Source organism: Zeus faber (genome assembly GCF_960531495.2).
Source record: "Zeus faber genome assembly, chromosome: 20".
NCBI lineage: Eukaryota > Metazoa > Chordata > Actinopteri > Zeiformes > Zeidae > Zeus > Zeus faber.
Window position 1 is genome coordinate 9396435 of NC_137207.1, and position 23356 is coordinate 9419790.

General features: G+C 46.0%; 2 protein-coding genes across 5 annotated transcripts; one reads left to right on the plus strand and one right to left on the minus strand.

Moving 5' to 3' along the window:
* Window positions 1-464: 464 nt before the first annotated feature.
* Window positions 465-10786, minus strand: pgs1 (phosphatidylglycerophosphate synthase 1; the record flags this gene model as incomplete). 2 transcript variants are annotated; one of them, XM_080021707.1, is made up of 11 exons in its annotated part: window positions 465-1203; window positions 2890-3020; window positions 3114-3262; window positions 3771-4062; window positions 4336-4544; window positions 5328-5506; window positions 7368-7557; window positions 7645-7740; window positions 7835-7916; window positions 8424-8634; window positions 10649-10786. In XM_080021707.1, 10 exons carry the CDS (start codon window positions 10654-10656, stop codon window positions 2901-2903), a joined length of 1536 nt encoding a protein of 511 aa, XP_079877833.1. In that variant the 3' UTR covers window positions 465-1203; window positions 2890-2900. The 2 variants fall into 2 exon arrangements, with proteins under 2 accessions (XP_079877833.1, XP_079877832.1); XM_080021706.1 differs by lacking the exon at window positions 10649-10786 and adding an exon at window positions 10206-10321.
* An 877-nt stretch (window positions 10787-11663) lies between these two features.
* Window positions 11664-15222, plus strand: LOC307245749 (suppressor of cytokine signaling 3-like). Of its 3 annotated transcripts, XR_013844686.1 has the most exons (4): window positions 11664-11833; window positions 12442-12798; window positions 12928-13821; window positions 13943-15222. XR_013844686.1 is itself a non-coding variant. In XM_080021412.1 (3 exons), exons 2-3 carry the CDS (start codon window positions 12703-12705, stop codon window positions 13471-13473), a joined length of 642 nt encoding a protein of 213 aa, XP_079877538.1. In that variant the 5' UTR covers window positions 11664-11833; window positions 12442-12702; the 3' UTR covers window positions 13474-15222. The 3 variants fall into 3 exon arrangements, 2 of the variants coding, with proteins under 2 accessions (XP_079877538.1, XP_079877539.1); XM_080021412.1 differs by having other exon boundaries at window positions 12928-15222; XM_080021413.1 differs by having other exon boundaries at window positions 12452-12798; window positions 12928-15222.
* Window positions 15223-23356: the final 8134 nt, after the last annotated feature.

Here is a 23356-nt window from a genome sequence, read left to right on the forward strand (position 1 = left end):
AAATGTGACCGATTATCGGAAAGGTGGCATCGTATGACAGTGCCGCGGTGAAAGTCACTGAGCTCTTTAGTACGACCCATTCTACTCATTATTTTTGTCTAAGGAGATTGCATGGCTGTATGCTTCATTTTATGCACTTCTTAGTAATGGGTGTGGCTGAAATAACCAAACTCATTCATCAGGAGGGGTGTCGAAATACCTTTAGCTATGTCGTGTAGGTGTTAGGAGGATTTGCAGCTAGGGCGGGGTCGCAATAAGTGAATGCACGGACTGGATTCTGGAGTGAACACAAACAATGTTTCACCGATCACGTTCTACAACACTGTTTTTAAAAGTCTCCCTATGGTGTGTACGGCCTTGTGCTGTCTGTGCAAGTTAGTTGTCTGATGACACCGAAGTATTAAATACATGTAGTTTCGGGGATGAATTCACACAAATCACAGAGTAACTATTACACATTCATGTATTTTTAAAAACGCCACATCGCACTTTAATTTACAAAGATAATAACATGACACACATACACTGTACAGTTAGGAGATGACCATTTTGAGGTGGTAGGCAGAGTAGTAAACAGACCCTTTACATTTTCTTAGTACTAGTAGTATTATTTAAGGCTCCATCAGGGATTTCAATGGTTCAACACACCCGTTTGTCTCAGTGATCACACTGCATACTATTTCAGGAACATTAAAAAGCCAAGTGAGGCTCTCGTATACAAAACAGTCCTTGAACAGTCCGTATTGCATTCTTGAATACAGTACATGTACATATATGTAATATTAAAATAGACTGTAGTTATAGTCAGTTGAACTACCAAGACAGAAATCCACAGTGCTCTGACGTAGGGGATAAGTAAAGACAAACCCTCAAAAAGGTTGACGGTAGAGGCGAAGATTTATTGGATTCAAACCAAAGCCCTTCAGTCCAAAGAGTCATCGCAGACTGGCTTCCTTCTGCTCGTGCAGGTGCATGTCGGGACCCCCAGAAGGGACTGACTGAGGAGCAGCTGAAGGGAGCCAACAACGCATGCCAGTGATCCTCGTCGGGGCGGTGCCCACCGGCAACCAACAGATTGTGAATGTGTACTAGTGTCCTGTCAACAGCACCCCCATGAGAGAGAGTAGACACCTACTGTAGGTCTGGACCGTCAAGCTCAAGACCAAAGAGAAGCCCTCCAAGTGGGTGATGGTGATTTGCCTCCTGCTCACCAAATAGCATAGAAAAAAAAGAACAAAAACACAAGACAAAATTATGAGCGTTGGCTTGTCAAAGAAAACTGTCTAAATATAACAAACCTTCATATTTGAAAATGACAAGTGGTTTGGAGTGGTCATTGTGTCTGACAAGGTGCAAAGAACAAAGAGTAGAACGCTGGCAATACTGCGTACCCAGAATTCCACTAGAGGGCAGGCTCGTCATGCACAACATCCAAGAGCCTCAACATAGTCAGCCAGAAAGACCTCTAGTGTGGTTATGTTTAGGTTACAGATGGTACGTGTTTGAGTGGTTAAAGTCACAATAAGGAGATGGGAGGAGTCCTTAACCCATCCCTGCGATCGCCAAGTTAGGTGGAAATTTTTAAAAATAAACCAGCTCACCAGGAGCATTTCCAGCACTCTTGAGAAGCAGAGGGACAATGCCCAAGCACACAGGCATGCCAAAAACACTGATGCAGTCTATTCCACAGAATAGGCCTACAGTTTGGATGGGCTCCAGCTTGCTGTGTTTTCTTACAATAGACAGCCTGTGCTGACAATGAGCGTATTTAAATTATTTTCATTTTGTGAGAGCGTTGCATTGTTTTTCTTGTCAGTCAAATGATCAGGGCTAGAAATACATTGATTGACAGTTGACATAAAAAAATGCATAAACACACCCACAAAGACAGGCCTGACATACTTCCTGGTCTACAACAAAACCAATGGCTTCCTCTCCTTCCCTGGTTTAAACAAAAAAAAGTCTCTGCTCGGGTTTACTTTCCCTTTTGCTCAAGTGATGGAATGGTATGGCACAACAGTACACAGACTGAGGTTTTGAAAAAGGAATTTGTCTTTTAAATAGTGCACGAACCAGTCTTGAGGCAAGGATGAGGCAAGTCGGACTGGTGGCGAGGGAGGGACTGTCCCAAAACCCAAGAGCAGAGGTGTCAGGTTCTCTTCCCACATCCAGCCGTGTTATTGTGTCCGTCAAAAGCCACAGCACGCTGAGAAGTTTGGATTTCCCGTCCAGGGTTGCTGAACCAACAGACCTTGGTGTTTTCATCTGACAGGGGCTCCACATCGCCAGCACCCTGACCGCACCATCAATCCATTCCCCGCATCACCATGATGACTCACTTCTTAACAAAAAGGCAATCACCGCTGCCTCCCTGGTGACACGACCAAGGCTGCTGGGAAGGTGAGGACTGAGGCACAGCGCTGGTTCTCACCACAATGACTCCAGACATTTTTAATAAGCCGCAGCCGGAGTTACGCAGGGTCTGAGTTTGTGTGTATCAGTAACAGTTTGGCAAAGGCCCAATGCTGCCCATTCAGGGAAAAAACTGCAAACAGCCTAGTTTAACCCTAGAATGCATACGATTGTTAAAAAATTACAGAGTATTTTAGTCATCAACAATTCCAAGAATTCCTTAATTGAGGTGGTCTTTAATAACATGAACTCACTAGTTTGTCCGTTAGTTTAAATAACATATGTACAAAAAAAAAAAAAAGTCGTAATTTTAAACCCGGCAAGAACTCCAATTAGCATACAATCATAAAGGTTTTGGTTGATTGTTGGAAAGGGGAAACTTCTGTGCTCTTCAATTGTTTGTATGTCAGAATTCCAATTCCAACCCATTGGAAATAAAAGACCCAGTAGCCTACACTTGGGTCCCTTGTCAGGTACCTGATGATCTCTCAGAAGAAATTCTTGATGAATGGAGTCACCAGTTTGACCCACAGCTTGACATGACGATCGGGGCGCTCAAATGTGGAGTTGGACACCTCCGTGGACCTCATGTACAACATCTCCTGCTCCTGAGGATAAAAATAAATAAATAAATAGAAACAGGTGTGAGTGAGTGTGTAATAAAACGTGTGAGTCATGTCTCGAGGCAGACCCAGACTTACCTCCTGCAGCTGGGCCTGCAGATACTGGTTCTGTGTTACTATGGCGATTTGCGCTTCCAAGTCACGATGGACTGAGCGGTAACCAAAATTAGGAGAGCCAATCAGAGTGAGGCACGGCTGCTCCTGCCCCCTCAGGTAAAACCACAGACCTGCCAGAGAGAGTGGAAAAGTGACGATTTAAGATTTAAAAAAAAAAAAAACGTTTGCCCCCCTCCCCTTTGCTCAAACCACAAATAAAAAGGAAGCACATGTAGAAATCCCCACCGTCTATCCAAACCCCAAGTATGAGTGAGTGAGTGAGTGTATATCCTTGTCCTGAGGCTACAGGGTGAATGACTGTACAAGGCATCGCCTCTCACGCCACATGCCTTCATCACCGCCGACAGCTCCAGCGGTGTGGGGGAAAGAACATTCAAAGGAAAAAGTGTATTCTCAGTTACTACCGACTAAACCAGAATACAGGCTCAGCACAGCGCCTAATGTCCCTTGTACTCCATTGGGTTATTTCCCTCCAGGGACTAATAAAGTCTTATTTTGAAATGCTTAAGTCATGACCCCGTATATTGATACATTTTGAGTTTCTGTGTGTGAGTGAGTGAGTGAGTGAGTGAGTGAGTGAGTGAGTGAGATCCCTCCACATGACAGTGTCCAACCCACCCTTAGCGTGGAAGGTCCACAGTGGCCGGTGGTACTCGTGCAGGTGCACCCTCTCCTGCTGACCCAGCCAACACACTTCGCTGTAGAACTGTCTGGCGATGTGGATGTAGGCGGCGGGGATGGATCCGGCCACACCCTTGGCCCCGAAGAAGCCGTTGACCTCCGGCGAGGCGGTGAGGATGCGGTAGTTCGCCCCGGCCCCCAGGACCAGCCCAGTGTAGGCACGGGTCAGGTTGAAATACCCGGAGGTCAGGAACACCGTGGTGTCGGCACCAGCGTCTCGCAGCAAGCGCTGGAGTGGTTTGGCGGAAAAGAGATGAGAAAAATACAAAGAGATGATTTATTCCCCCCCGCTAAGAGTTTTCTGCTGGGAAACAATTAGAGATAAGTCTTATATTGTGGAATCTCAAGCCTTCAGAGCCAGTCAGCAGGTTATTATTTATTTATTTTAATCAAAGATCAAGATCCAACCATTTCTGTTTTTCACCATATTATTTTATATTTTCTAATCATTGTTATAATTATGAATTAATCTTCGGCCACAGTATACTCATTCGGTGCCAACCTGCGTGACCTGCTCGTCCACCTGGATCCCCAGGGGCTTCATCTGGACCAGGGGAAACACCCACGTGTCCCTGTCGCCCCTTTCCCTCTCCGACATCCCCTCGTCCTCAGAGTCCTGCCAGTGGTGCAGCAAGCCCTGCTGCGTGCGGGCCGTCCTCATCACCTCCATGATGTGATCCCGGGCCGAGGCTGAGAAGTCCTCCCGGTTGCCTGGGAAACACAAGGGGACGTGGGGGGTGTGAACGTGCCTGCACTCACTTACATAATACCTAAACTCGGCTGGAGCCACTTACAGGCTTGACTCACAGCCGAGGAGAGGCAATGCAACCTCCTCTGCGACCTTAATTCTGTTCTTTAGTTAACTGGAGGCATGGTCTGTCCTCATTCTTACATTATCAGCATCACTCAGTGTCTGTGCATTTTTCTGAATGACTGGAACCGTGGTGGGTGGGTGGGAGAGAGAGAGAGAGAGTCCTGCTCCGGATCCTCTTCCAGCAACATTGTGACATCACGACTGTATTCCTGGTGTCCGTTTCAGCCCTGCAGACATGATGTCATTCATCCCCTGGATCCTGCATCCTGGCTGATTGCACTCCAGTTATGCACGCAGACACACACAAAAGATCCTGGCAACCTCACATATGCTCACACTGCTGGTCAACATTTGATAAATTGAAGCAGATAAATAAATACAAGTTGATAAATAAATCCTGAGATTCCCATCTGACCAACGCATACTGATGTTCAGATTCTGCTTTTACACTTACATTTGCTGTGAACAAGGCCTTTTAATAGTTGGTAGATTGTACTTAGATCTCAGTTACATTCATTTACTAAGGGATTTTGCTTAGTGGTTCAAATCAGAATTAAACCGGTGTATGACCGCCAGAATCACCCCTTTCAAAAAGGATAATGCAAACAAGATGACTGTTCCATCAATAGTTCACTAGCAATTACAGGTCCCAAGACAGACACACACAAAAACTCTCTCACCTTTATAGGGGTGCACCATGCCATCCAGCATGGTGACCGAGTCGTCGGGCTGGAGCTGCAGTGAAACATCTCCTACAGCTCCCACCAGCTCAGAGAAGAAGTCTGCCACCTCCCGGCAGTTCTCCAGCAGCACGTATCGGTCCTGTCTGTTGGTGAAGTAGGAGTCGCTCAGGTTGGCCCTGGGAGTCAAGCGTCAGCGTTTTGGAAAAAGACAGTCAGTAGTCAGATGTGAACTGAGGAAAGGGCAATATAGAAGCAGCAGATGCGATCAAGACAAATTTCACACAATGGGTTGTACTCCAATTCCAATGAAGTTGGGACGCTGTGTAAAATGTAGATAAAAACAGAATAAAATGATTTGCAAATCCTTTTCAACCTATATTCAACTGAATATACTACAAAGAAAAGATATAATGATCAAACTGATAAACTTCATTTTTTTGCAAATATTCACTCATTTTGAATTGGATGCCTGCAACACATTCCAAAAAAGCTGGGACAGGGGCATGTTTACCACTGTGCTACATCACCTTTCCTTTTAACAACACTCAATAAGCATTTGGGAACTGATGACACTAAATGTTGAAGCTTTGTAGGTGGAATTCTTTCCCATCCTTGCTTGATATACAACTTCAGTTGCTTGGATGGCAGCCTATGTTGCTCCAAAACCTGTATGTATCTTTTAGCATTAATGGTGCCTTCACAGATGTGCAAGTTACCCATGCCATGGGCACTAACACACCCCCATACCATCACAGATGATGGCTTTTGAACTACTTGATAACAATCTGGATGGTCCTTTTCCTCTTTGGCCCGGAGGACACAACGTCCATGATTTCCAAAAACAATTTGAAATGTGGACTCGTCAGACCACAGCACACCTTTCCATTTTGCGTCAGTCCATCTCAGATGAGCTCGGGCCCAGAGAAACCGGCGGCGTTTCTGGGTGTTGTTGATATATGGCTTTCGCTTTGCATGGTAGAGTTTTAACTTTCACTTGTAGATGTAGCGCCGAACTATGTTAACTGACAATGGTTTACGAAAGTGTTCATGAGCCCACGTGGTAATATCCTTTATAGGATGATGTCACTTTTTAATGCAGTGCCGCCTGAGGGATCGAAGGTCACGGGCATTCATTCATTGTTGGTTTTCGGCCTTGCAGCTCACGTGCAGAGATTTCTCCAGATTCTCTGAATCTATTGATAATATTATGGACTGTAGATGATGAAATCCCTAAATTCCTTGCGATTGTACATTGAGAAAGCCAAACTGTTGGACTATTTGCTCACGCAGTTGTTTACAAAGTGGTGAACCTCACCCCATCCTTGCTTGTGAACGACTGAGCCTTTCGGGGATGCTCCTTTTATACCCAATCATGACACTCAACTGTTTCCTATTAACATGTTCACCTGTGGAATGTTCCAAAAAGGTGTTTTTTTTTTAGCATTCCTCGACTTTCCCAGTCTTTAGTTGCCCCTGTCCCAGCTTTTTTGGAACGTGTTGCAGGCATCAAATTCAAAATGAGTGAATATTTGCAAAAAAACAATAAAGTTTATCAGTTTGAACATTAAACATCTTGTCTTTGTAGTGAATTCAATTGAATATAGGTTTAAAAGGATTTGCAAATCATTGTATTCTGTTTTTATTTACGTTTTGCACAACGTCCCAACTTCATTGGAATTGGGGTTTGTATATCAAAAGCCCACTTTAAAGGACCCAACTGAAGTTCCATCGTAATTAACTATGTGAAATATATCTAGCCAAAAACAAACCTTCAGGTAAAAATCAAATATTCACATCTTGAGAAATGATTACTCTTAATCTTCTTATCATCACAAGACAATAAATTGGGTATCACAAAATGACATCATGAAATATCTATTTCCCAACTACACTTTTGCCAGACAATATACAATAACACATTATCAGCCGGCAATTATGTTAACTAGTCTACCTCTAAGAATTTGTGTGTGTGAGGGCGTCTCTCTGGTGTTTCTTTAAATGTGTGAATCAGAGTGGGCAGCCACTGAAAGTTCGCACCCGCTGATGATGAGGCTGTCGTCGAAGAGGTAAACCTTGATGTGCTGCACCCCGATGGTCTCATTGAAGCGCTGTGGCACGATCAGTCGTAACAGGCCCCGCAGGTCGGGTGTGTGGTACAGAGACACGCGCATCTGTGCGGTATAACGCTGCAGCAGCGGCAGGAGCATGGTCCTCGAGTTCATCTGACCTGGGAAAGAGACAGCAGCACAGGGGTCAGCTCTGCAGCGCCAGCCGGTCGGGACCCCACGGGCGTAGAACAGCTGAGTCGCCAAACCTCGTGACCCTCGCGTGTAGTCCAGCAAAATGGAGACTTTCAGCTCAGGCATGTCGCTGTCTTCACTTGAGCGTTGAAGCGCTTCCTCCATGCAATCTACCTGCACAGAGGGCATCATTCAAAACGCACGATCAGATGAAGATCAGGCCCATGACATGTGAACTGTCCCTCACAAAATGCCTTAATTTACCTACCAAGTCCTGCTCCAGCGGCCCTGTTCCCAGATAGAGCGACGCCATCACCACTCGCCTTTTGGCCGTCTTAATGCGTGACTGAAAGGGAAATATATCAGGGGGGAGAAAAAAAGAACATTGCAGAAGCTTTCAACATAAATCAGCAGCAATGAATTCAGTGCATTTTCATTCAACATGTGTTAACTGTAAAAACGACTATTGTTCAAATCAATACACTGTATTTTATATCAAAACATTGTGTATGACTGTGGTGCAAATGGGTGCACTCAGGGCTCTCTGGTCATGGTGAGTAGCACTAAAATACATTCATTTGTTTGAGCAGCGTGACCTTTCATCAAAACCGAGGCAGGTGACACTGGGTGACCAAGAGGAAAAGAATGATGTGTGTGCAAGAGATAATGAAGGAACTTGAACGATAAGTAAACAAGGCAGCATTCTAAAGGGAACATTTCCTGCTCTCAAAATAGTTGAAGGAAAGCTTCAATCAAACAAGACAATAACAGATTTATTTTTTCAGATTGTCGACACACCCCTGCTAAAAATATACATATATATTATTAAATAAACTCACATCCCTCAACCTACCTTCATAGCTTGGTAGAACTGGTCAGGGGAGGTGAGGACGTGAACATGCGCACCGGGCACCCTGAAGACTGGCACATGCTCCGCCATCCACTGGAAGCGGGCGTGGAGGCCATCTGTGCCCTGGGCGCCCGCCGAACCAGTGGGCTTGGAGAGGCAGCGGGGTGCTCGGTCAGCCTCAGCCAAGAGGGGGGCCAGGAGAAGCACTGAGGATCTACAGAAAACATAGCAGGCACATATCGCTTCACTTCTTTGCCCACTTTGTTGGGACACTGACTCGTCCTAATGCTCATCCTTAAACTTAATGGAGCTGCGAGTAATGCTGTGGTAGTAAAAGGAGTGTCAGACTTGCAGGTGACCAAATTCTACTACCACATTATCAAAGGCAAGTTTCATGAGCTAACCTGCATGGCACACTCAAACTATCTTAGAAACCCAGAATGAAATCCATAAGAAATGTGTAGGCTACTTGGGGTTTTCAATCTGTGTCCTTGAGTTGACCTGTCCTTGATAACACGTCCTCTTTTTCAGTCGGCCACAAATAAGACCATTTGATCCGTCTCTACAGCCACATCAAAGTGCCCAAATAACCTAGCTTTGCCATTCAGAGACTATGCAAGAAGTCAGCCTACTGCATTCCATTGTCCTTACAGAAAAACCAAAGTTTAGTAAGAGTTAACAGCACAGATTGGTAAGGGTTTGATTTAACCTAAAAATGTTTGAATCCACCATAAAGAAGGGTCAACTTCAACTGTCATATGAAATTAACAATTTATTTTTACAGCGGCGCACACTACAAAGGTTTAAATGGAATGTTTAGTCATTGTGCAGTGGACTAAAAATAACCATAGACGCTGTAGCAGCCACCTTTGAACTGGAATGACTGTCTGAAACCGTGACATTATAGATCACATACTTGCGGTTACAAAATGACAACGGCACAATCTGTTGCATGCTTCCAATCATGCCAGAGGAATCCTGTTTCTCACTTCCTTAAATCCACTTGTCTGAACCAGAAATCTGTTAACGGCTTTCTTTAGTACTCAGTTTATGTTTCCATGACATGATGCATTTGTAGTTTGTAGTATGTTACAAATAATGAATCTCGAAAAACAGTACTTCCCAAACGAAGCTACCATGCCTGACACCGGCACTACACACCCAAAACTGATCAGCACTTCCCAATAAACATGTTGGCGCACAATGCTGGCATATGGGACCTCGTAAAACAAACTAGTGGGTGGCAGAGGCATTGTGCCAGGCTGGGGACCCTCGGGACAGGACAATGGTCCATGTACATTAATAATCCCGAGGGAAATACCGATGTGACAGCAGCTCGACATAAAACAATATGCAATTATAAGATCATAACAATAAAAATGTATACATTTGATGCGATAAACCGAAAGATTAACTATAAATAGCAAAAAATGAATATTTCTATAGAAAATGGCAACATGCAATAACACCTAGAGGTCTCGACAATAAACTAGACCTTTACATAATTTAACATTCTTTCAGATCAAGGAAGCAGATGCCATCGCATCTTTACTCCCTAACCCTGAAACAACGCAGTCTGAGGCGCTGTCGTGGTCTTGTTGACACACCGCTAACACGGACACGCGGGAACGCGGTGTTCGCATGCTAGCTGACTTTGCTCACTCAACACGGGGGTGGGTGGCATTACAGTTAGAGGAACGCGGTGTCCTTCCGCGATACAAACACTGGCTTTTTTGTCCCCCCCCACTTTTTTTTTTTTTTTTTTGTCCCCCCCCCTCCTCTTACCCCCTCCTTCTGTCCCGGGCGCGGAACAACCTGTCCGATATCCGAGTGAAGACCCCGGCTACAGCCGGTGTGTACATGGACTGCACCAGCCGCCTCCATGACATGGGGGCCGCCATTGCTGCGGTGGACTCTTTGAATGAACTTTATTGACACAAGGTGGTATGGAAGGATGGATGGATGAATGATGGATAGAATAAATAAATAAAATTGGCAATAATAACAATAAAGTAATAAGAACAAAACCTAGGAAAATGGCAATTCACAAAAAAACCTAAAACCCCAAAAACAAAACAAAAAAAATTAACAAACCTCTGTGGCATATACCCACGTGACAACCACATTCACGCTTGTATTCGGACCCAACTGTTGAATTAACTGACGGTGTAACATTTGAAATCATTCCCCCACAACGGACGTACAGATAACAACGCACTGGCTCTTACCGTGTCATCTACAAATATTTAACCGTGACCCCTAGTGGTTCTAACGCCCCGTTCTCCCACTCGGTAAGGTGCAGAGGAACGGCCTTTTAGGTCCGAATTTCGGAGCAGCTCGCCCCGTGGCGCGAGATAAGAGCTGACGTCACAGCAATATGACGTGACGCACCGTTCACGGAGAGCTCCGTTTGGATGGGTTTCTATACTGGGGTTTTCCTAACTTGGATCTACTCCGTGGGTTCGGTCGAACGTGTGCTGACAGACGTTTTGTGGCTTGTAGAATTCGCAAGTATGCCAAACAAAAATACATATAAATAAATACTACATAAATACTCCTGGCGTCCATGTTTTTTCCCCCCCCGAATAAAACCAATGGAACACACATTTAGCTCGGAAATCTGGACGATATCGACGAGGAATTATAGTTTCAGGTCTATTGGAACGCAGCACAATTAATCAATTAACACTGAAAGACGGGGGCAATTAGAGCAGTGAGAATGTTTAATAATGTGGATAATTATTCTATTGGCTGAAGAACAACTACGCCGGACTCCTTGTTGTGCTTTAGAACTATACACCGACTAGTACACAGTACTGCTCTGTTTTTGTTTCTGCACTTACAGAAATGTAATATTTACACAATATTTAACCATATCTCTGGCGTCTTCACCTTGTCGAGAAGGAAACCCTCCAGTACCAGGAAACGGTCCGCCAAAGGTCACGCTGCTTGGCAATCCATCAAGAGCGTGTGTTTTGTGCGTGTGTGTGTGTGTGTGTGTGTGTGCGTGTGCGCGCCATTGTGTGTGCGTATGTGTGTGTGTGTGTGTGTGTGTGTGTGTGTGTGCGTGCGTGTGCGTGTGTGTGTGTGTGTGTGTGTGTGTGATTCCTGGCAAAAGGCGGAGGCGGAGCTTTACGAACATCGGGCACAACCTCCCGTAAACCCGTGTTGTCCATTTGAAGAGGTTTAATAAAAAAAAAAAAAGGAAAAGAAAGCGTAAACCCTCCCCCAGACGGAGCGGAGATCCTCACACAGATACCGCGACATTCCGCCGCACAGGGGGACCCATGTGCCGGTACTACACTGGGTTTTTAATGACAGAGTTAATAATTTATCTCACACTACCCACGGGGAGTTTGGGTGTCCGATCCGTGCGCGGAGAACGGCTGCAGCGCTGCACGGACATCGTTGAGGTGAGTTCAAAATCCCGTGCGAGCGTCGGAGAACACAGGCATCGCAGTGTGTATACTACACATGCAGTTTAAAATAAATCCGTGCAATCGTGCAGTGTATTATTATTGGATATGTCTACGTTATACCACCGTGTGGGCCGCTGCGCAGGGCAAGACATGGACCATGGACCTTGGTCCATGGCCGCGACTCGGTTTCAAGTATTATAATTATCCCGGTTCATCAGTATGAGCGTCCCGTTATGGCGCCTCATCCGCTGCTGAAGTCCCTTTATCCAAACCCAGACAACAGACCCCAGAGGCCAATTCTCACTGAAACCAGAGAATGGGACGCTTTGTGCGGCTGAAGAATTGTTCCTGAAACCCTTTGCGGGACGCTCGATCGAGGACAATTGGAAGCAATCGGAGTCTGTTGCTGTGGAGTCTTTGCAACTGCCAAGCGAATTTAAACGTGCAGCCTTCTGTGATAAATGCAGTAAATAGATTTAATCTTGTTTGTTTTTTTTGTTTGCATGTAGCCTGCATGTGCGCCTCGTGGAGATGCGATACCTAATCCTGTACCTAATCTCTATTTTCATGTTCCTTGTTTATTTATTTTTTTTAATCTGAAGTTGTGTGTAGGTGGTCTCTCTCAGCATTTCTCCGGATGCCTCAGCCGTCTGTCCTCCAGGGGACCGGTCCTGGTGTGTGACCCCCGCAGACCCTGCTCCTCTGTATCCCGACGACTTCTTTCTGACCCCCGGTCCCCAACTCCCTTCTCCCTTTCCTCCTTCGCCCTCCTGCTCTGGGCCCCCTGCCTCTCGGCCAGTGGGCAGAGGCAGGGGGCCATGGCGCCATGGTAACACTCGGCCGACACAACCCCCCCCCCCGCCATGAGCAGTGTGAACCCCCAAGAGGGCCGGGGTCAGGGGTCAAACCTTACCCCCCACCGCTACAAGCCCTTCAGTTCACACGCACAGTACCAGCAGGTCAGTCCTGGGCCCAGAAAGTACAGATAACGTGTATTACTGCAGCGATATTACTGTTCTTCATACACATAACACCATGTCTGATGAGACACTAAAAGCACTGTGCTATTGTGCTCCACTCCTTTACAGGTAATGTGTGCACTGCGTAAACTCCAGGAGAGTGGGTTCTACTGGGGGGCGGTGGGGGGGCGGGAGGCCAGCTCTCTGCTTCGCTCCGAACCCCCCGGAACCTTCCTGGTCCGGGACTCCTCCGACCACCACCACTTCTTCACCCTCTCAGTCCAAACGGTCCGTGGGACCAAGAACCTGCGCATCCACAGTGAGGGCGCCGGATTCTTCCTGCAGCCGGACCCTCACAGCACCCACGAGCCCCCGCAGTTTGACTGTGTGCTGAAACTCATAGCCCACTACATGGGGAAGGGGCCCGAGGCCAGAGGGGAGGGACAAGGAGCAGCTGGCGTGCAAGCAGGCGGGGGCAGTGTTTACCTCATCCACACCGGGGGAGAGAGGGTTCCCCTGGAGCTACGTCGACCTCTCTCTTCGTCGCTCTCTTCCCTGCAGCATCTCTGCAGGAGGACCCTGAACAACAGGAGAAGCTTGGGGGGCTTGGAGCACGACGAGCCACTCCCGCACACGCTCAGAACCTTCCTGGAGGAGTATGACGCTCCCATATGACTGACAGAAGTCGCAGGGGTTCCACGTCGATGTATAGACCGCCTTATGGAAAAGGCAGACTGTCAGCCGTTCGCAGTGCATATGCACTTATTTGTGCCATGGGATACAGACCTAAACTATCCTCAGATGCTGATTTGAAGTCAGTGAAAGGTCAGGTTTTTTTTTTTTCACAGTGGATAAGAATCTGACAAGCCAAGTCAAGCTGATTACAGATCTGTACTTGCGCTGAGTCTACCCTGGAGCGTTCCACTGTGGGCTGGAAAGCAGAGCCTCTGCAAAGCTATGGATACCTCATCCGTTCTCCTTCCACAAAACTGAGCACCGGTGAAATGGTTGAAAAAGCCAGAGGTCAGATGCCAAGACTTTTTTTTTTTGTGGCTTCGACGCAGAGCAGACCCTCGTAGAATATTAACCAGATTGGTCGATATTAGCAACGACGCTTACGGCACAATCAATCAATATGTCACAGTTATCCGGTGGGCTTGACGTGCCGAAGACTCCTCTCCTCCCTGCTACTCCGTGCTCCCCCTGCAGTCAGATGTCGAATACAACCAGGGTAACACGCGATCGAAAGACGGTGGGAATTTCTTTGACAAGAGTTTTGGTAAACTCATAATGGTAGGGACAGAGGGGGGCAAAGGAGTGGGGTTTTTTTCGTCTGTGTCAATGAGCGTGGGAATGTATTTGTCCTGTTGTGTACACACACTCACGCACAGGTACGGATACAGGTAGTTCTTGTTAACTCAGGCACAAAAGATGTAAAAAAAAAAAAGAGGTGATTAACGCGCATCCTCCTCGTCTCGAATTACTCCAACATTACCATTCTCTCTTTACCCTGATCCTCCCTCCCTCCCTCCCTTCTTTGTCTCTGAATATGTACATTTCAAAGTGACAGAAAGCAGACGGTTGTTACAGAGACAAAAGCCTTGGCAGGGGACCAAGACCAACACCGGATCTTATTTTTATCCAGCTTGGCTGAAGATAGACCGTCAGACAGACAATCAACATATGTGCAGTGAAGGGGAGGTGGCAGGGTGGGGGGGGGGGGAGAAAAATGTAAAGGTTAATTCTCTTCTTTTTTTTTTTTTTTTTATATCCATGACGAGGATGGAGGGAACCAGGGAGCAAAGAAAGTGTGATGCGGACGATGAAATCCATGTTGAAATCCCAGAGAAGTTTCCTCAGCTCATCTACCTTCTGGAACTGACTGACTGGGTTTCCCGCTCTCCGGACGTCGATGGGGCTACAGGTCTTCCCGGGAGTGCTCCTCGAAATTCTCATCCCATCCCAATCCCAATTGGATTCGGTCAAAACTGCTCCGGCGGTCCTCATTTGTTGTTTTGTAATTGACTGTATGTCTGTCCGGGTGCGGTTCAGAAACCGTAAACATATATTATCACAGGAAATCCTGTAGAGATGTTCTGTGACCATTTGTAGAAGCGTGCAGGAGGAGTGTAACGGTGCTCATTCGGTCCAATCCCTGTCTTATTTTGTCCGATCAACACCACATGTTTACATGTGCCAAGCCAACGGACCACATGTGCACGTGAATCATTGTCTTTTATAAAGACTGCATAACAACTGGCTGGCCACTAGTCTGGCAAAAACAAGCTCTAATATCTGAAATGAAATGAAAAAAAAATTAAGCATTACAAAAAAAATAATAAATGAAAGGACCTTTGCACATATTTATATTTCTAAAATATTTCAATAATTTATATTAAAGAGCACTATTTTTACAAAAGTGAATTTGCTTCCGCAGTGTGATTTTGTGTTGCCTGGAAAAGCACCACAGCGTATATTCCTGTATTGTTAGTCACATTCCATTAGGGCCTGGTGAACAACGACATGATTTTTCCTAACAGAATCTGCCAGTTACAGAAAGAAATGTTTGTTCGGTTCCCAAAATGTTAGGAGCCGCTTCCCCAACACGCTTGCGGACACACACACACACACATACACCTACACACACACACACACACACAGATTAGGTTCCTCGTCAATGGCGACCACCATTCAAAACCTCCAGCAGCCGACACTTCTCATGTTGCTCTCTGCCTGAGCATTGTGGGTAAATTCCATAGTCAACTATAAGACCAAAAAGGGGAGGAGGGAAGAGAGGTGGAGTCTTTTTCAGGATTTTGTATAGTGTGACACTACATGCAGACGCACACGCACACGCACACACACGCAAAGAGGAATTCCCAGAAGCACATAGTTGTTTTGGGTTAGTACAACAAAAGTCTCTCTCATTCTCTCTTTTTTTCACACGCATGCACACGCACGCACACACACACACACACACGTATGCATACACACTGTTTGACACAGCAGTCACTGTGTAGAAAGCTGACTTTGGGGTGGACCTAACTGGAAAGGAATGCAGCAGGGTTTTATACATCCTGCACGAGGGACTGAGTAAGGATGCTGTTCTGTCCTCTACTCTGGAGAGAGAAGCTCATTATGGCTCATTGCAAGGAAAGGTGTTGTTAAATTAACAAGTCCAAAAAAATATCGAACTTCAAAATGTTTTTTTCTTTGAATACTTACTTCTTCAGCATTAGCGACGATCAAAGCAACCAAGCTTAAAAAAGAAATTTACATCAAACACACAAATTAGATAAAAAATAAACCTCTTATAATATTCAAATATTAGTATATGTAGCCTTACTTTAGTATTACCATCGATCATGGTTTTTTTTTGCCGATACGTCACATCACATCAGTAATTAGTTCGTTCCAGCCCTGGCCCTGTGTGTGAGTATTTACACAGCACAGTGCGTGTGAGGTCAGATAGGTGAAAGGGCCCACGTGGAGAAGATTTATGACACTCTGCCGTTCTACAGTATTCAGCAAATCCAGTGTGTGTGAGTAAGTTAGTGAATGAGTGAGAGAAAGAGTGTGTGTGTGTGTGTGTGTGTGTGTGTGTTGGGGGGGGGGGGGGCGTCAAGCTAAATTGCTGACGGTAAAATTAAGCAGAGGGAGAGTTTGTTCGTACTCTGTCCCACCAGTATTCTCTCTCTCTCTTTCTCTCCCTCTCTCTCTCTCTCTTCTTCTCTCTCTCTTACACACACACACACACACTGATCCCATTCCCTGCATACCTAGTGTTCTGTCTGAGGCTGGCTTCCAGGAAAGAGGCACTTTAATTGAGTTGAGTTTTTACGGTTTGCCTGGTGTGAGTGTGTGCATGAGAAGGAACAGATTCGTTTTTATGTGTGTGTAAAGTGAGTGTGAATGTGTGTGTGTGTGTGTGTGTGTGTGTGTGTGTGCCTGCGAGTTGGCGAGAAATAGAAATAGAGAAAGAGGGACGCTACTGAAAATGACATCAACATTTTAACAGCATCCACCCAGTGAACACACACATCATGGGAACAACTTCAAAATGTGCGTGCGCACACACACACACACACACACACACACATACACACACAAACACACACACAAACACTTGTTTGACCAGAGTGAATAAAACAAGATACTTTTAGTAGAGTGTTTTTCTATTTAAAATACTCAAAATGCCTATTCCAATAAACCTATTCTACCTAATTTTAGGCTCAGATGCACTAAAAAATGTTGTAATTTGGTTACCATGGTTACCGATATAAAGCATCGTTTACAGAGTAGTGGTTGATGGTTTGGATATAACACTACAGCTTTACCCATTCAAGAAGTTTTTACTCAAAGTAATTAAAACATACACTTACATACGTACACAAATTAGACTTGTGTTGAGCTTCATGCTTCATCTCCTATGGCTGTGGAAATGTAAATTCCGAAACTATTGCCTATGCTCACTCTACATACATGATTGTACGTATTTAGGTTAGTCAAATTTCTTCACACCAGTGGTATTAATTTAATTATCATCTATTTGTACATTGTATCTAGATACATTTGAATTTGGATTTTTTTCCACATCTCTGGTTATGGTATATGCCTGTACAAATCTTTATGGATGAATGTAGAAGTACAAGTATAATGTAACGTTATAAGAACTATTTTAAGGCTCATGCAAGACCAAAGGAGAGGAAATTACTTTATGGGAACGCCATGTACAACATGCAACAGTAATAATGAAAATAATTGTGTAGCTTTTTGCCACAACATGAAATCGCTGATGTTGCGTCTCCATTTGGCTTTAGGTGTATGAGTGTATATGTTCTCATGTGACTGCAACACCAGTGTTTATGAGAGCACACACCAGTGACGCATTTAAACACACACGGGAATGGTTGAGTCCTGAGCCCCCTTCCACACGAACGCATATCCGAAAAAATGCAGTTCCACATACAAGACATGTGCACACGCGCACACACGCACACGCGCACACACACACACACACACACACACACACACACACACACACACACACACACACACACACACACACACACACACACACACACACACACACACTCACACACACACACACACACACACACATTAAATAAACCAGCTCATAAAGTAGTGACTCATGTTATCTTCCCCATAGTTCTTGGGTTCGTAGGGATGAAATACAGCCGAATATTTGACATTTTCTTTCGATTCTTGTACTATTTCAGAACGTTCCCTTCCACCATTATTCATCCTGATGATTTTCTCTGTTCCCAGTCAGCCATACGGGCCTCGGCACAACTCAGCTTTGCATGTTAACAGCCCCCCCCCCCCCGCCCCCCGACTTTTGCTCAAAGTCCTTGTACTCGCAATACAGAGAGGGAAGGCAAAGCAAATGGCTTTGCTTTTGGTTCAACTTCAAACTAATGATTCTATCAGCTAATGAGAATCTTAACACTTCGCCAGCTTATTACCATCTACCCCGCCACACCCCTGCCCCAAGAGAACACACTGAATCAATAGCAATTTAAAAAATGAGGATTTCGGAGGTGAGAGCGTTAAATGGTGTAATAAGTTGCCTGCAGCAAGCCACACTGGCTTTCCAGGAAGGGCTGCCGGTTTGCTGATTGTTTCTTCCAGGAAAGGCGTTCGGTTGGCCAATGAGCGCTTATAGTAAAGGCGTCTGGTTGGCCGATCGGCGGGAGTATTGTCACAGCCGCTTCAGATCAACCCCAACCAGTTTCCAGGAAACCAGTGCTATAACCTCCAGCATTCCATCATTCATTCTTTCACATCAGCATAGAGAGAGAGAGAGAGAGAGAGGTAGAGAGAGAGAGAGAGAGAGAGAGAGATAGAGAGGGGTGGGGAGTGGAGGGGCATAAAAAGGACAAAGATCAATAAAAACCATATGGGAAGCACACAGATAGCTGTATGCCTTGAAAACATATGTGCAAACATACAAACATATGAAAATATGCCTGCGTATGCATATGCACATGTAGATCAAACACACGCGCACACACACACACACACACACACACACACACACACACACACACACACACACACACACACACACACACACACATTTGCAAGCCAAAGTATTTGTAGAGAATGAGCTGAATGTGATTATCTTGTTTTTAAAAATGTCCTCCATTGTTCGAGCGTCTTCCCATAACACCAGTTATTCTTCTCGTTTTCCAGAGAAGGCGTGGCAGCGGTTCAGGTAAAACCGACAGCTTTTGGGGAATGATTGCCTCCCGTCAGGAGACACGGTTAATGATCAAAGGAGGCGGAAAACCTCCCCAGCGAGGCATCAATGTGACAGGCGGTGCCGTTTTGTTTTTGTTTTCGTCTCGCCGGTGAACTTTGCCTTTCTTCCACCCGCTGCTCGAGCCGTAAGAATTTATGGCAGAGACACAAGGTCTACAATGACCCGTTTACCCAAAATACATGGACATACAAGGAGCCTTGTAAGGCGTGAACAGAGGTGCTCCCACGTGCACAATATCACTGGAAATGCAAACATCCTAGCATCAGGGGCACATAGTCAACAAAACAATCAATCATGATCAGTTATTGGCTGTTGATCAAAACATGACAGCAGAAAGCGCTCATCCCGGCCCTGTTGTTTCCCTTTGAGTCATCCAAAAGCTGTGAGTGAAGCCAAAAGCTACTTATTAATCACCTGAATATCTTCTATATCCACAAAACCAAGCCAGGCCCCTTTGAGTATATGGGTGAGTATATGGGAAGTTACACGGCCAAATCATTCCTTAAAATGGAATATGTATCATCACATTAAGGAGCCCCAACCCATAATCCCTGCCCGAAACACATAGACATGTAAAGCCTGCCGACGCAAGGTTTCCTAATGTCCCCATTGATAAGTTATTGACTTTTAATGATTGGCAGCTTTACTGCCACCCGGCAGTGCTTCAATTTGACCAAGACACCATCTGATAAGGACATTCTCAGAGCTGGATCCTTGGTCTTGGAGATTTTCTTCCCCATACCGCTGAACTATTCACATAAATGAATAGATAGAACTGTTCACGCTAGATGGCTATTTGCTGGCTCAACCCAGGGAGAGATGTGTTCCCACCCACTCGTGCCCGCATGAGGGTTGACTTTGTGAGAAAAACTCCTTCATTATGCAGAAATAGCCAGTTTCCACACGACATAAGTTGCAATTTAGACACACACTGCCCCCCCCCCTCCCCCTTCCCTTTCCCACACAGTTTCTCATGCAGATAATATCACAATCATTCCAGAAAAGGAGAAACAGAGTGTGGGGGTTCACCGTTGTGTGCGCAGCCTCCTTCAGAACCTCCCCCACCTGACAGCGTGGAGAACCAATCGCAGCACGGCGGAGGCACTGAGCCCCCCAAGTACTGCTGGTTTATAGGGCTCAGCTTCAGAGAAGTCACATGACTTCCCAAAGAGAGAGGGCTGGGGGCGGAGGGGGGGGGGGGGGCAACAGGAAAAGAGACGGAGTAGCGAAGAGGGGGTCAAGTGGGTGAAGAAGGAGTGCTGTGAGGTGAACGGAGTGTCCGCTGGATGGAGAGAGCGGGGTAGGAATGAGAGAACCAAAGAAGAAAATGTAGCAGGGGGGGAAGAAAAAAAAGGCAAGATGCCTCCGTGCTGGGAAATGTAACCTCAACAGCTCGGTCACGGTGTATGATTCCAACAGAATAGAATAGAACTGAATAGAACAAAATAGGGCGGAATAGAACCGTTCTGTTTTTGGGTTTTCTTCAAGGGGGAACTCCAATCGCAGTAGGCAGTCTGCGTCCTTTTGCAACCATACTACGGCTGCACAAAGCGGCCGAGATGAGTTTCTAATGATAATTCAAGGGGAGTGTCGGGAGATTAATTATGCATTCCATTTCTTTATTTTTGAGGTGGTGATTTGCTCTTCCCCCAATGCAAGTGTAAACCACATGGAGGTCCGTCTTGACTGGTTCACCTTCAGTCTCCTTAATTTGTTGCGGAACATCAGTCTCGACTGACATTTGGCCTGTCAGTTGGCTCCAAAGGGCAATGGGTCCTCCAGCATTTTGTACCGCTCCACTGTTGTTTGTTTTGTAACGTGGTTGCAATGGAGTCTTTTTGTTAAATCTACAACCACTTTGTTTGTGTCCTTTGCATCATCCAGTGAGAGCACCGAAACCCCGCGGGGGATCATTAGATATGGCCCTCATGGTACTGGCACCGGCCTCGGTATGGAACTAACTCAATTTATCCAAAGAACAACACGATACTTGAGCTCTATAACAATGCAATTCATTTCGAAGTTGTTAAATGGGGGTGGATCGTATCAAATGCACTGAGGAAATCAACGAATGCTAATCGGACATACAGTAGGTCCTGAAGGAGAAACAACTCCAAATTGCATTTGGGGGGGGGGGGTTCATCGATCATTTTGACTTTCATTCCCAGAAAAAAAAAACTTACTTTAACACTGGGCTGGGCAATTTTATGGTCACACACGACCACCCAAAGTGAGTTTATGGCGACTCCCAGGGAGTTTATTCCAAAGACCAGAATTAGTGACGAAGGCAGAGGTGAGTGATGAGCGGGTCACGGGCGTGGGGGCTAAGCGAACGACTGGGAATATGGACGACAGCGGTTGCAAACAAATGATCCCGGCGGTTCAATCCAGGAGGACAGGCGTGACCGGGGAAGCACAAGGATTTGCATTCAAGTCGGGGCGGACAAGGTTGGCATTCAAGTCCCCCCTCCACACACACACACACACACACACACACACACACACACACACACACCCAAACACACCGCCACCACCTTCCTCCCAAGCCTTCCTCTTCAATGTGTACTCGTCAACTGGTCACCAGTAGGGAGGAGCCACACTCTCCATGAAAGGAAAAGAAGAGAAGAGAAATGGAGGGTTAAAATCCACGGTCTAGCCTCCCATTAAATCACGAATTGTGTTTAGGCATATGTACAGTGTGTGTGTGTGTGGGGGGGTGTTTGAAAAAGAGTAAATATAGAGAGTGCACGTATGTGGCAGGCATTCACCATTTATATATATCGGCAAGTGCGCAAGTGTGAAATTCAAAGCAGATGTTTAGGACTTGCTCCCGAGGCACTAATGTCGACACTGCACCAATGAATGGGAGTGTGTGTGTCTGTGTGTGCATGTGTATGTGTGTGTGTGTTTGAAGGCGTTGAGAGAGTGCAAACACATGACGGCATTTTTGTCTTTGTGGGGATCTCTTAAAAGAGCTTCATTTAAGGGGAAATACTCCCCATAAACACCTGTTTTTCAGCCATTATAATCCATCATCACGCTCGCAGTGAAGGTAGAGAGAGAGAGAGAGAGAGAGAGAGAGAGAGAGAGAGAGAGAGAGAGATTTGACTCCTTTCCTTTCCCTCTCTCTGTGACAGAGAAGAGCACGGATGAACCCGCTCATTCATTCGTTCACTCGGCCGGTCCATCTATTTTCAGCGCAGCGGCTTTATGGTTATTGGAAAGGCGTTGCAGTTCTCCTTCCCAGCAGTCAATATTCCTCCCTCTCCTTCGTTTCTCTCCCCTTGCCCGACGCTAATCCAATATTTTCTCAAAACCATCGCTGTCCCCCCCGCCGCACGGAGGCATGGAATTCTGGAAAGTGTTTCCGAGAAGAAAGACACATAACGAAGGCGCGTGCACGTTCGCACACGGACCGACCGACTGACCGACACGCACGCACACGCGCGCGCGCAGACACACACACACGCGCGCACGCACACACACACACACACACACACACACACTCGCAGAGCCAACGTGTGAGGTTACAGCGCGCAGTGGTGACGAGAATCCCGGAATCCAGCTTGAGATGTGTCCCTTTCCTCTCGAAATGTCTTGTCGCTGTGACGTGATTTATCGGTCCGTCTCGCTCACCGGTGCATCTTTTAAATCTCGATAGCTCCACCGGGGGCCCCGGAGACCCACAGCGGCCCTGTTAAGGCCAATGGGGTTTTTTCTTTTTCTCATTTAAGACACTCCCTTCAATTATGATAAGACACGCACGCACACACACACACACACACACACACACTCAGATGCACTTACAGTATAATGTATTATAAATACATGAGGTGATATGAGTAAACCTGCGGTTGTTTTACTGGTAATGTGGGAAGGGGATGCTGGTAATATGGACGCAGTTGTATTAATTGTAATTCATGAATCACGAGCTGAGTTATTTCATTGGTAATAGTAATTGAATCCATGGATAAAAGGGGAGGAGTGTATGTGGGAAACAAAGTTAATGTAAAGATTGGCTGGGTGTGTTTACTTTTGTTTGGGTAGTTAAATGGGAGCCAGAGCGCACCCACAGCCCATAGATGAGCGTGTGTGAAGAAAGAAGAAACAGTCTTTATTCGTCACGCAACACACCACACTACAACACATGCTTGCACACACACACACATGCACATGCTTTGATGGTGGCCGGTGAAATGGATCCTCTGCTTTTGACCTATCCTGGCTTGTCCTTCCTCCGGGGGCACAGCCAGGAGCAGTGGGCAGCATACG

Coding starts and splice junctions, on each gene's coding strand:
- LOC307245749 (XM_080021412.1), top strand. CDS start 12,703: ATGAGCAGTGTGAACCCCCAAGAGGGCCGGGGTCAGGGGTCAAACCTT. Junction 12,799..12,927: donor CACACGCACAGTACCAGCAG/GTCAGTCCTGGG, acceptor ACTCCTTTACAG/GTAATGTGTGCACTGCGTAA.